Source organism: Drosophila rhopaloa, unplaced genomic scaffold, assembly GCF_018152115.1.
Source record: "Drosophila rhopaloa isolate 14029-0021.01 unplaced genomic scaffold, ASM1815211v1 contig_178, whole genome shotgun sequence".
Taxonomy (NCBI): domain Eukaryota; kingdom Metazoa; phylum Arthropoda; class Insecta; order Diptera; family Drosophilidae; genus Drosophila; species Drosophila rhopaloa.
In genome coordinates this window covers 1,659,473-1,673,523 of record NW_025335059.1, presented here as the reverse complement: position 1 = coordinate 1,673,523, position 14,051 = coordinate 1,659,473, and the positions used below count along the sequence as shown (strand labels likewise).

Genomic DNA, 14,051 nt, shown 5'->3' with positions numbered 1-14,051 from the left:
TATATGTTAACTTGCCAGTATACGGAGGAAGTAAGATAATTACTTTGGTAAAGTAAAGCTAAAAAAACTTTCAGTAAAGTTCATAAAAACTGGAATATCGTAAAGAAATTTATACAAAGTTAACTGACAAAAGGTTTTTGGAAAATGGTATATAACACATTATTTTCTCACACAAGAACGCTAGTCGATTCGGAGGACCCATTGTGAACTACACTAGATTGAAAAACATATGGTCTATCTATCTTTTAGCTTTCCTGAAAAATGACTCGTATTTTCTCTTCTGTGCCTTGAAACTCAATTTAGATTAAGTCTCCTCCAGAAGTGTGTTCTGCACTTCAAAAATGATTTAACTATTTTTTAATTTTATGCCCTCCTGAAATGTATATAAATAATTTATATTAATTTTGTAGAGATTCCAAATTAATAATTATTTTACTATGTAATTACATTATAGACCAAAAAATTTATTTTAAAACAGCGTTAAATATGTTATATAAATTTTTAAAAACAAAACCGGACAATTTTGGCACATTACTCTGATAAAGCTAAACGCGACTGTCTTCAACCAGGGACGTAGCATTGGCGATGCCCAGGACATCTGCCGAAGTCGGGGGCCTATCATCTTTGGTGTTGTAAAGGAAACCCTTGGCTATCCAGGATGACACAAGCAGAAGGATGATGAACACATGGGTCACGAGGAGATGGTCCAACGATTCGCGCACCTCCTGCCAGGAACCTCTGTTGTTAACAAAGTAGCAGAAGTACAGGCTCATGGTGTCGTTCATCAGGAACAAGCAGATGAAGATTGACCGGGTATTCTTGCGGCCAAAGGATATCAAAGCGTATATGCTTGACATAACGATAATTGATGGAATAAATATCTTCAGCAGAATAAAGGCGGCAATCAGATGAAGGGAGAATTGAGGGAAGAACAGTCGCGTAGTAATGGGTTTGAACGTAAAGTTGAAGAACCAATGTCCGGTTCCAAAGAACGATACGTAGAAGTACAGTAGAATGAGGGCCGCATAGCGATACGATAGCCTTAGGTGCTTCAGCGGACTCATGGGTCTCTCATTTTGGAGCTCCTCCAGTTCGTAATCTTCTTCATCACTATCCTGATCCATACGTTGATCTTTAACGTCCCATGATATGTTGTTCTCTTCGTAAAGTTCAAGGCCCAATACAAACTCAGTGACCATGATCTGGACAAAGAGCGAGGCCATCGATATGGTCAGCATTAAATGTACAGTGAGCATATTGAACATGATCAACTCCAGACGACCCTTCAGTTCCTCTGCTCCACTATAAGGGATCGAGAGGAAGGCGAAGGCGAGATACGACCAACAGGCAGCATAAACATAGGTGCACACGGGCTGATTCGAGTCCCACTGGTAGATTCCATATGCTGTAGCCAGTAGCGCTGCAATATTGATGATCCAAACACGTTTGTCATGACGATGCCTCAGGATCAGAGGACGAATCACCGATAGCACCATGCTGAAGTAAACCACATGGCTTTTACCTACATAAACGCTTATGACTTTGGGGATAAAGTCCAAACTTGAATTCTGTTTCACCACCAGGATTCCACTCAGCAAGATTACCAGGCAAAGCCAGAAAAATAACCTCTTGGTGGGGTTGAGAAAGGCCCGACGATTGTTAAGGCACACCATCAGAAGGTAGAGCAGTCCAATGTGACTGTTATGGAAGGCCATTAAGATCAGGAGGCCCGCGGGCAAAACGATCTTGGATAGATGAACAGCTGGGAAGCGGCACAAAAGCCAGTTCCTTTTCAAGGGCCGCTCAGCCAGGGCCAGAGTAAGGATTCCAAAGGGCAGCAGCAGATAGAAGGCCGTCAGGTATGGAATCCTCTGCAGTATCATTAGCTCTAAGAGTATCAGTCCTCCCAATGCCATCAACAACGTGGTCCAAGTCAGGAATCCTCTGCGCTCTGATCTCGGGTGGTACGACTCCCGAGTGAGTTGCACCAGCAGAAGGTAGAACCACACCAAATAGGAGGCGGTGGTGGCCACCAGCAGAGGTCCGTGATAGTAGCTGTGATAGTATTCCAAACAATTTTGCGCCACCTTAGCTATCTTCTGACTTATCTTCAGCGCCTCCTCGAAATATCCCTGGCTCACCAGATATTTTACTCTTTGCGGATACTGATCAATCTCTGCCGAATCCAGACTCTCAAATTTCGGCAGCAACAGATACAGAATGCCGTTCTCATGACGCTTTATCAGAACCGAAGCCTGGGCCAGCAACTGCATGGCATTCAGGTGCATAACCTGGAGCTCATATTCAGCACTGGCATTCAGGAATCCCAGGGGCAGTAGGGCAACATTATTCATGGGCGGTGGCAGGCCAATCAAAGCGGACATCAGCGGCGCGAATTGTGTCTGTTCCAAGTGGTACAAGGGCAGAGTTAGTCCATCATTATTCACAGTGAAATTCTGGCCAGGATCGGGAGCCTTGCGATTGACACCGGCTCCCCAGAGAATGAAGGGCGTCTCTACCTCGCGCTCTCCCCCACCGCCATGCTGGCCTAAAATATAAGGTTTTGTAAGTAATGATGAACTCCTAGATTACTCCACGACTTAACACACCTTCATCATTCATGCCATGATCTGCTGTCATTAGATAAACGGTACGGCTGTCGTTGAAAACGCTTTCGAAGAGATCAAAGGTCTGCCGGATTCCCCTTTGGGTGAAGTGCAGCTTTTCCTTGAAATTGGAGCCGTAGGGCATGAATGCGTGGCCCGCAAGATCAATATCGGCTAGATAGATGAAAAACACCACAGAGGTGGTGTTGCGCAATGGCCGCACATTCTCCTCCTTAGTCAGAAAGCTCCGTACCTTTCCAAATACCCACTCGTCCAACTTAAGTCTTCCCGAAATGTCCGACCTGGAGAACGTTTCAAAGCGCAATGGTGCACCGCCGGTGGGCAAGTGGGTGAACACTTTGGCAACCACATCCTGGGTCCAGCCTATAGCGTTCCGGCTGCGATTGAAGACAGTGTCGAAGGTCGACGGATTCCAACCAAAGTTGGTGAGGGCTGCAGTGGGATCTTCATTGAATCCGCCGAAGATGGCGATATGACCCGGGCGGGTCACCGTTGGTGGACAAACGCGCGAGATGCCCACAAGTCCCTGATTAACGAACAGCTCACGAAGATCCGGAACAGCACTGCAGTTATCCGCCAAAACAGACTCTGCTCTCAGGCCATCGACAACAAAGACCACTAGTCGATCAGCCGGCGGTTCCAGGCCCAAATCACGAACTGTACTTAACGGCTCCAGATCCGACAATATGGTGGATTGAAAGTAGATACTCAGGATGGAGCCGAGCAGCAAGAGATGCACCACCAAGGCCTGAACACTCCACATATTTTCAATAAAACTGATATGTAAACTATTCAAAAAATATAAATATATACAAGGTAATTATTTGAATAAAATTTCAAGGGTTGTCTTAAATCCTGAGCTTCAAAATAAGCTCATTCAAAGGCAACTAGTTGGAAAAATTAAACAGGGACAGATATTTCAATATATCCGGCAAGTTTATTGATGTAATTAAAGATAGGTTTGATTTTATACGTTGCTGCTCTTCTTGAATAAACGAACTGTAAATATTCAACACACACAATCTGCTTGATTTCTTATTTATCATCTATACTTATTTTCTCCTCTGTACACATCAACATCTGGTTTTGTTTTGCTATCACATTGAATTGTTACATTTATAGTAGTAGTTGCTGCATGTTGCCTGCTTAAAATCTTTAAAACACGTTTTAAATTTCATCTGAAACATGTAGGTATACACGTAAATTAACAAGTGTATCCCATATCTGTAGCTATAGCTCTTTTTCTAAATGTGGACTGTGTACGTTTGTGGTTGGTTGGTTTGATTGTTGGTTGTGTTATGTGTTGTGTTCGAAGGGACAAAGGGGATGTAAGAAGCACACATTTTGTTTGTAAACACTCGCTGAACTTTAAGTGAATCAACTTTGTCGTCATCAAAGCGCTTTTCCTGTTTGTTTTTGTTTTTACAAAATTAGACTTAAAATTGCTTGCGCTTGTCGTAACTACACATTAATTTAGTGGTTGTTGCTTAGTTCCTTGTTCTCTCTCGTTTTATCTCTCGCCAGTGTCCTTTTTTGTTTGTTTTTGTTTAGCTTTTTTGAGTTCTCGAAATACATAATACATTTAAAATATATAGAAATAATATTTGTATACATATAGGTATATATCTGCTCCATCTGTTCACGTATAATAAAATATATGTATAATGTATATATATTGTATATATATAGATCTGTATGCACTATGCCTAACCACGCCTATCCACTTTTTGCTTAATCCTCGGTAGTAGTTTCTGTAGTAGTAGTAGTATTTGTATCCTGCAGCTCTTCGAGAGTTGGAATATCGTCTTGTAGTTTTAGCACTTGTAACCTTGGGTTATAGTGCCCGGCTAAATAATATGTATCATTGTTATCGTATATGGATTGATATTGCTTCGAATCGGCACCGAACTTGTCGAAGTAACTGCCAAAATGCAGCACCTCACACCGATGCGAAATGGTCTGCACATCGTTTTCATCCTCGTGCGGCGATTCAAATAGAGCACCCTATTTTAAATAAATGAATCAAGTAAATAAGCTGGCATTTCTACAGTGATATCAGGGCCTGACTTACCGGAAATTTCAACTTTGGACAGCCGGTCGTCTCCTCCGGATGATAGAACCACGCCACTCGCACTACCTTGTTACCCGTGGTCGTTTCCCACATGGCCTCGATGCGCCCGATGTAGGGTCGATCTGGTCTGCCCGTCGATAGAAATACTGCACTGTCCCCGACCTATAATCCGGAAGTAAACCAAAATTAGTATTGTACCTTACGGAAATATGAACGAGTGCACGCTCACCGTGATAGTCTCCTTTCCCCTTTTGATTGTTTTGTAAAATTGCTTTCTGGCGCGTCCCTTGACGCCCGCCTTGCGATAGGCGGTACCATACCAACCCCAGAGCTGCCGTTCTGGCAGGAAGGCAGCTATCTTGCTGCTTCCCTTGGAGTTGTTATGCTCGACCAGATCGTCGCCCTTGGCCTGCGAGTAGAAAATGGGATTATTTCAACCCTTCAATTAAAATAACCCTTCGCATTGCAAGCTAATATAATTGTTTTCATATCAAACATTTTGATTTTCTAATAAAAATATTAGCTAAGCCATATACAAAAACAAAACAATAAACAATAGAATTAACCGAAAAGTCGTTAGTAATTAGCATTATATAATTTTAAAGAGTTCATGTTTAAATAAATAAAAGGGATGGTAAATATATTATGGCCTCTTTTGTAATTGAAATGCTTTGAATGGAAAGGTAATTATAAAACAACTTCGATTTCAAATTGAAAATACCAATACGGGATTTTTAATTTTTAGTAACATACCTCATCGGATATCTCTGACATAAGATTGGATGCGGTCTCCTCTTCCATGTCCAACTGCTCTGTCTTCACTTTGACCTCCACCTTAACGCGATTAACAATTGGCGTTGGTGCTGATGCCATATCTGTTGGCGGAGCCTCTGTTGCTTCCTGCGCTGCCGCAGAGTAGTCCTGCTGAACTACCTGTTGCTCCGGCTCTTCACTGCCATTTTTGCGGTGGTGTTTCTTGTGCTTCTTGCGTTTCTTGTGCTTGTGGTGCTTGCGAGCTGCATCCTCTGCACTGACACCTTCGCCGGACGCCGTAGGATCTGCCCCACCGTTGGTAGCCGTTGCCGCATTGACGCCATTCTGAGCCTTGGACATCTTCTTGAGGCTCTTCTTCAGGCGCTTTTTCTCACTGCGCTGCGTGAAGAGCTCCATGGTGGCGGCCAGCGAAGTGGTGTTATCGCTACTCATCCCCAAGCTGTGGTGGCTGTGCGAGTCCTCGCCGCCGGGCACGCTTAAATGGTCCTGAGAGATTCCTCCGGGGCCATTTTCACCCCCGCGCAGAGCGCTTCGCTTCTGCTTGCCTACTGAGTAGAGGGGATTATCGTTGTACTCTGTAGCAAGGGTTGGATGGGAAGGATGGGCAGGAAGAACGAAAACAACAAAGAAGTAAATAATGGGGCACGCACACAAGAAACTATAGATAGGATAGAGGTCTGGATAAATAAACTGCCATGGCCGTACGCAAAGATCATGCCGGGCTACAGTTTTACACCCACGAAAGTGCGAAAAAAAACACACACCTGCTATCGGATAATCGCTGAGCAACAGACGGATGTTTTGCAAGCGGATCCTGCCACTGTCCCCATCGTCGAACTCCACGCTTACAAAGTCCGGCGTTGATGTGGCCGAATTCGTTGCACTGCTAACCGCTCCATCCTGGACTTGCTCGGAATCGATGGCCCGCCCAGGATAGAGGCATCTATACTGCTGGCTCCAATAGGCACACAGTCGCGTACCCACGGGCACACTCTCCACGCTCTTCGGCGCCACCTCGAGGATCTAGAATCATTAGTTGAATCAGTAAAGATGAAAGAGGGTAAGAAATGACGATCCTCTCACCGTATCCTTGAGTATATCCTCGCGTGACATAACATGCGACTTGTTGCCGCGTTCCCCGTCCAGTGTTATTGAGTATACATCCGGCGGACGCAAGGGCTTCATCACTCCCGCGTAGAAGAGCCCTCCCATGTCGGTAAGGACGCGGGTCTCCTCGCGATAAAGGTGTTCGCTGGTCAGCTGCAGCTCGCGGTCAATGCCACTGACACGTCGCTTGGCTTCCGTGGCCGTTGCCTGATCTCCGGCGGCGCCACTAGCTTTCGCCTTCATCTTCCGCTGCTTCCGCACCGCAGAAGCCGCCTGCTTGGTGGAAGGTGAGCAAGAGGCGGAGGTCACAGAGGTAGTTGGGGCAATAGCAACGGCCGCATCCAGTGCACTCGGCTCCAGGCGGACGAACGACGAGGTACTCGGTGAACTGCTGCTTGGCAAGGGAATTTGCTCCGGTTGTGGATGCTGCAAGGACGGCGGTGGGGGAAACGAGTGCGTCTTGTCCGGGAATCGCAAGAAACTGGACGCCTGAAGGTTACTGCTCGAAAACTTTGGGAACTTGTAGTCGCGCAATGGGGATGATGTCCTAAAATGCAAACTTTACTTTAGGTTTGTGTACACAAGAGCTAAAGATAATTCCACTTACCCCAGGACACTGGAAAGCGTCATCTGTGGCTGTTGCAGGGCTGGTGGTGGCTGAACCACCTGCTGGACTGCCTGCTGTTGTTGCAGTTGAAGCTGTTGCTTGGAGCACTTCTTCTTCTTCTTGTGCTTGGAAATCTCGTCGAGCTTCCGCTTCTTTTTGCGATACTGCCGCGTGACGTCCGCTAGCCTCATCCGCATGCTGTTGTCCATAATGCTGAACACCTCCTGACCAAAGCGCTGCGCGTAGCTGGGATCCATAGCGTGTAGGGCATTGCGCAGCTCCGACTGCAGCTGCTCGTCCTGCAGATCCACGTCCTCCTCCGCCGGTGTACTCAACTGCTGGCGACTGCTGCTGTGGCGCCGCTTCTTCTTGCTCTTCTTGCTGCAACGCGCCGACTTGCGGCTATCGCTGCCTGAGGACTTGGAATGTTTGTGCTTCTTGCGCTTCACGGGAGTCAGCTCGGCCACGGCACCAGCCGACGTGGACGGCAGCTCGATGCCCTGCATCGAGGGAAAACTGGGCGAGCTTAATGGCATCTGAAAGGAGGAGGAGGAGGAGGGGAATGCGGAGCCCTGCGATTGCCCAAAGGCAAAGCAGGACTTGGCCTCGAAGACTGGCGGCGTCGTCGCTGTCGTCCCCAGATTCTGCGGAGTCGGCGTGGGCGTTCTCGAGGAGGGCGTGGCAAAGAGACTGCTGCCCTGCACCACCTCCTCCTGAATGCGTTGCTCGGCCAAGGCGCACAGCAGCTTAAGACCTCCCAGAGGTTCCGACACGGGCGTGGGCTCCATTTCCAGCATGGGCGGCGTAGGCTCTGGGGGCATCAGGTGCACAGGTTGCGGCGGTGGTGGCTGCTCCACGTGCTCCACCGGCTCCTGCTTTACTCGCACCAGCGGCTTGCTATTGGTGCTTATGTTCGAGAGCAGCTCCAGACCGGTCAGGTCCTCGGGGGCTGCCTGATCGGCCTGCGTGGCTTGGGTCATCATTTCTACGGGTTCCGGGGGAGTCTGCTCCGCCGACTCCTCCTGGCTGGCACTGGGTATGTCACTGGGTTCGGTCTGGGTATGGCACTCGGTCGGCTGGGTATGGCTGGCTTCACTGGGCTTGATAAGTTCCAGCGGCTGGATAAGGGAGGGTGGCCCAAAGGTTTCAATTGTTGGCTCTTGAGGCTTCGCTGGACCCGGGAAACTCTCGTCCTCGCTGCACACTGGCGTGTCCGTCTGAATGTTGACGTCCTGCATCTGCGGCAAAAGCTGAGTTGCTCCCGACACGGAAATCTCCGCCAGGCGAGGTGGGGTCTGCGGCGTCAGCGGTGCATGCAGTTTGTAGTTCAGCGCCCCTTCATCACAAACCGCCGGCAGGGGCGTGCCCGCTGTGAGCTCTCCACCGTTGCCATGCATCGAAAGGTTGAGCAATGCCGGCGTGGACGTAGTCATGGCACCCGGCTGGAAGAGATGGTGGGGCGTTGCATGGCCCAGGGAAGACGGCTCCATGGTGGCGGAGGTGGGCGGCGTGGGCAGGCGCATCAGATTCAGGGCCTGCTCCTTGTCGCGCGCCGCCTCCAGTGGCACAAGAGGCGGCAGGGACAAGGGCATCGAGTACTCTTCCTTCATGCCCGGCGGCGGCAGGGAAAGGAGTGATGGCATCCCAGGCTGCCCAGTGGCCAGGCTGAGGAAGCGGGAGCTACTTGCACTGAGACTGCTGCTGGAACTCAAGCTGCTGACTGCATTCCCGCTCGGCGTGACTCCCGGACCGGCGGCCAGACTCAGATTGATGGTGGAATTGGTGGTGGTGGTGCTGGTTTGCTGATTGCTGTGCTGGCACATCGTCGAGCTGCCCGACGCCGTGGCCGCGGCGGCCAAATACAGCTGCAGGGGGGAGGCGTACGATGGGGTGGAGCTCAACGCCTGATGGCCGCCCATCGAGGGGAAGATGAAGTTGGGCAAGCTGGACAAATTGGGCGACGGCTGCAGCGAGGCAGCTGCAGCTGCGGCGGCGGCGGCAGCGGAGTGACCACCAGGTGCCGGCGCCTGGGGGATGTAGGCCGAGGGCCAGACAAAGGCCGCCGCAGCCGCTGCCTGCTGGAACGGATCTGTGGGCGTTAAGAGGGGAAAATTTGATATGCCTGCTGTGCATGGGCGTGGTAGCGATTCAGTTTAGTCGGAGGTTCGGGTTCGGGTTTGGAGTTGGAGATGTTGGAGTTGTCGGAGTTTTTGGGCAGTGGGAAGAGGGGAGAGAAGCGCAGTTTAAAAGCATGAATTAGTTTTGTTTTGGCGAATCGAGTTTCGAAATCAAATTAACCTAGGACACCTAGGAGGGTGCTGGCATGCGGAGTGCGTATGAGGATCCTCGGGCTGACTTACCGAGCGCTGTTGGGCCGGCCGGCAGCAGCACCACCTGTCCGCGGCTGGCCTCCCGCGAGTACTGCAGGCCCACCGTGGCGGGCGACATGGAAATCACTGATTCAATGGGTAATGCATCTACAAAACGCAACGGAAAAGAGAGAACCAAAATAGAGAGGGGGAGTCAGAGTGTGACGGAGAGCTCTGGTTGATTTATTTTCCTCTCGGGGATCTAGTGGCATGCTTTGGGGCGGGAAAACTCACTTGGATACTGCCAGAAGGTCGAGGGAGCCCGGCTCACACCTGCTGCACTTAGAGCCAGTTCCTCGGCGGTGGCCGTGCCGGTGGTCATCAGGTCGCCGTTGCCCGTAAAGTACAGATTGCCGCAACTGGTGGCACCTAAAATAACCAAACAAAGGAATTCTCTAATTTTTTGGCGCTTAAAAGTGACTTAAATAATTAAATTCTTTGCTACGAACTGCCAACCTCTCCGCTCGACGTTCGTTTGTTTAATAGACTTTCGGGCCTGCCGTGTAACTCTTGTTGTAAACGAAGATGTGTATGTATACGTGAAATATTGCAGTGTCCTTGAACTATGCATTTGGTGACCGTGTGCGCCCGCCCGCCCACTAACCACCCACCTTTCACACATCAGAATCCCAACCGAAATAACCCACCCCCGAAGCTGCGGCTGGATAATTTTACAAAAATTCGATTAAACCGAACGTGATGCGTTGTAATTGCATTACATTAAGGGATCGGTATTGGGAAAACCCACCACTCTAGAAAACGACATGAATGACAAGAATTCAAGTATGTCCCATCTCCGAATCGCAATTAGACCAACATCTTTTGACAAGTGATTTGTTTCGGGCTGCGGAACTACCCAGCAAACGTTTATAAATAGCCTGTGACTTGGCACAGCCAAAAAGGAAGGGAAAACAAAAAAAAATAATAACAACTAAACTCATGGCAAGGCGACTTTGCCATATGGTCGTGTACCCAATCCATTCCAGCGTGTCATGTTGCTAGGTCCTGTCCTGTTCACGGTTGTGGAGGACGACTCATCCCGGTTGAGGTCCCAGTTTCACTTTTCCCGTATCCCGTTACCCATCCCTCCTGAAACCAGTCGAGCATTGAGCATCAAGCTCGAGCATCCCTTGTGGCTGCTGCCCTCCTTGTCCTGGTTACCATCGCCCACCGGATTCCTCACTACTTCTAAGCACCGCCTCCCCCGAGCAACAGCCACCGCTAACTTGTCTGAAAAAACACCCACCCGTGCACCGTCCATGAGTAATCTGTCTTTAGATTCTCGCTGTGATGTGCCTCCTCCTCCGCATCATCCTCATCCTCCCATCCACACTGCTGGAGCTTCAGCTTCGGTGGAGCGTGATAACGAAGCCGAAGCCCCCGATGCCCTGCTCTCTGTCGAACCATGAGTAATCCGCCAACTTTTGACAACTTTTTAAAGGTTTTTTAGGAATTGAAAAGAACCAGAGCCTGGCTGGTAGGTTTCGCAAGACCACACAAATCTAAAATGTATCAACAAAACTTTTTCGTTGTTTTATATATAACAAAAAACCCCAATCACCACTTTGTTTTTTTTCAGTCAAGTTTCATTTATGCTTCAAGCTTTTGTGATAATTTGTTACTGAATAATTTCCTAGATAAGAATTAATACTTTTAGATATAAAAAAAAACCCCGAAAGCAATAAGTGCTTTTGCTTTCCATTTTCATAACGGGTTTGATCGTATAATCTTGAATTTATGAAAATAAAAAGTTGTTTCTATTGTTTTGTGTGTTTTCGGTGAATTTTTTTCTAAATGTCTGATACTACTTAAAGGGTTTGATTTTTAAAATGTATTGTAATGTTGTAAATAAAATATTTCGGCAAAAATGTACATTTATCTTGAAGCAGTACTTCAGTATTGAGATAAAAGTATCAAGTGTCGACGTCTTTGCATTTTTTAAAGCTCCATACATGAACATTGGGGGATGTTCTTTTTATTTTGTAATATTTATGTTTTCTTATCTACACACCCTATAATATTTTACTCGCTATAAAAACATATCACTTCAATCCGAATTATGATTAAAAGAAAAATTCAATCTCGATGGATTTTCTTTACGCATCGAGCTGATTGCAAATATAACACATCTGTTAATATTCAGTGAATGATCTGAATGGAAAGCCCTCAACCAAAGGCGCTAGTTTTCTTTTGAAAAGATCGTTGAATAATCAAGTTCAAAGTTACGGCTGATTATTGCACCATTAGCAAGCTTCACATATAATCCAGAAAATAGAATTTGACTGGGTTTAACGACAACACACCCCCGAGTACCAAAACATATTTAATGTGCCCATCTGAATCTGAAGAGCAGTTCGAAGTCGACCAAAGGCAAAGTCAAAGCCTCCCTTCTAGAATCGCAATGTGTTTCACTTTCGTTTTGTTTCCGCTTTAGAAGTTCGTATGATTTACCACCGGTTTCCTTGTGCCCGCAAGGGAGGCAGAAGGGAAGTGTGGTCCCGAGTCGATTCGAGTCGATTCGGTGGCTGTCACAACAACGACAGCCGCACAACAGGCGGCCATCATATGATTCCTGCCCTCTCAACTCTGACGGGGTGTTTACGGCGGACAGGAGGCGACACCCTCAGCTTTCACTCACTGAAGGAATTCCTCACAACGTTCAACGTTTGCTGGCAATCTTATTAGTGGCATAATTGAACGACGTCCACGTCCTGGCATTATAAGCATCATATAGCCTTTGCCCCTTGGGAACGCGAACGCGACGTTCATTAGGGCCGCTCAAATCTGGTCCCTCAATTGAATTAGATGTCCAAAGCGTACACAGAGGGAAATTAGAAATGAAATGAAGATTCCTTAGAGGATTTTACATATCTCTTTAAAAGAGATATTTAAAAATAGCATGGTAATTGACTGATTTTACTAACTATGATTTTATAGCATATATTAAAATAACAAATTTCTTAAGATGTTTAAATTATTTTTCATTAAATTATATCAGCTATAAAAATAATGTGAGTCATTTAAATGAGGAAGATTAGTATAAATCTTTGCAATCCTATCTTTTTGTATATGTGAAGTCTTTCCAGAGTTTTCTGACATACCGATGTAAGACTTTCTACTAAAATATTTCAGAGACATAATTTTCTCTGTGTAGTTTGGCACTCACCGAGGTCAGCGACGCGTATGCCGAAGCAGTTCATGTCCTTGTTGAGTGGTGGCTGCAGGGGCAGCGTGGCGGGTGTGTTTAGAGCCGGCACCAGGGCTTCCTGCGGCCGTTTCCTGGCTACGGCGATGCCAATGGGCACGGAGTTGCCTGGTGGAATAGGGACTGGCTGGTGAGAAGCTTGCTTGACCGTTGACTGGCCAACACTTACCTGAAGACTTTTCCAGTTCTGATACCTTTGGCGAGGGCGCCTCTATTTTCACCAGCGTGGTCAGAGTGGAGGAGGACATGGTCTTGGAAGAGGCGGTCATCGAGGCGGAGGACATGCCCTGATGCTGCACCTGCTGCTGTTGCTGCTGGTGATGCTGCTGCTGCTGCTGCTGTTGTTGGTGGCAATTGTTGGAGCTGATCTCGGACACCTGACACGGCTCCCGCTTGATCTGCACAAAGGTGTACGACGAGGAGTTGGTCTGCTGGTGGTGATGGTGTTGCAGGGGCGCCGAGTAGCTCCCGAACTGGTCCAACTGCAGCTGGGCAGGATGGGCGGTAACGGCGGGATGCGATACTGCCGACGAAGTGGGCACCAAAAATGTGGCCGTCGCTGTGGTGGCGCTGAGGACATCGGCGGCACTACTGCTGGCGCCGGGATTGAAGGCGGCCATCTAGATCTTATAGCTATATCTATATAGCGCTATATATTACACGGATATGGCCACGACTAAAACTAAACGTCCATTATCCGCACACACACACACACACGCACACTACACACTGACACTCACACACACAGTCTACATTTTTACAGGTTTTCGCTGCCTCTTTTTTTGGATGCAACATTGGCTACTGGGCCTGCGGCGATTCCCCGTAAACAAATGACATAATCCAAAGCGACGCGACGCCACTGGGCACTCTCTATCAGGTCGGAGAATCCGCAGCACCCACTAATCGAGTCCCAAAATAAAAGCCCTCCGCGATCTTAGATCTTTTTCTTTTTTTTTTGGGAGGCGGAGTCGTCGCAGGTGGAGAGGGCGCAGGCAAAGACGGCGGAGGCGCGACTTTCCCGATGCGTTGTTGCGTTTTTTCGCGGATTCCTTAACGATATATCACGCACAGGCTAAAAGGCTATTGACCAACGCGCGATCTGTTGCCTTATTTGTGATTTTCTTTTGCGAATTGGAATCAAAATTAGAGGTGCAGCAACATCGATTTAAACATCGATGCATCGATGTTTTTTCAATTTTCCAAAACATCGATTTCAAATTTTGATTATCGATTTTTCTGGGGCCATCACTGTTCAAAGAAAAGGGAGAACGGATAACTCGCTAATTGTTTG

At 47.8% G+C, this 14,051-nt stretch overlaps 2 protein-coding genes across 4 annotated transcripts; both read right to left on the bottom strand.

The window, feature by feature from the left end:
• Positions 1–449: 449 nt before the first annotated feature.
• LOC108041183 (GPI ethanolamine phosphate transferase 1) lies at positions 450–3,486 on the bottom strand. The gene is made up of 2 exons (XM_017119010.2): positions 2,610–3,486; positions 450–2,548 (listed from the first exon to the last, which is right to left on the bottom strand). Exons 1-2 carry the CDS (start codon positions 3,388–3,390, stop codon positions 546–548), a joined length of 2,784 nt encoding a protein of 927 aa, XP_016974499.2. The 5' UTR covers positions 3,391–3,486; the 3' UTR covers positions 450–545.
• Positions 3,487–3,542: 56 nt separating this feature from the next.
• LOC108041182 (protein winged eye) lies at positions 3,543–13,929 on the bottom strand. Of its 3 annotated transcripts, none has more exons than XM_017119007.2 (11): positions 12,930–13,929; positions 12,722–12,868; positions 9,790–9,924; positions 9,547–9,663; positions 7,187–9,311; positions 6,556–7,126; positions 6,237–6,495; positions 5,452–6,047; positions 4,928–5,107; positions 4,699–4,860; positions 3,543–4,631 (listed from the first exon to the last, which is right to left on the bottom strand). In XM_017119007.2, exons 1-11 carry the CDS (start codon positions 13,378–13,380, stop codon positions 4,359–4,361), a joined length of 5,016 nt encoding a protein of 1,671 aa, XP_016974496.2. In that variant the 5' UTR covers positions 13,381–13,929; the 3' UTR covers positions 3,543–4,358. The 3 variants fall into 3 exon arrangements, with proteins under 3 accessions (XP_016974496.2, XP_016974498.2, XP_016974497.2); XM_017119009.2 differs by having other exon boundaries at positions 5,452–6,020; XM_017119008.2 differs by having other exon boundaries at positions 7,187–9,308.
• Positions 13,930–14,051: the final 122 nt, after the last annotated feature.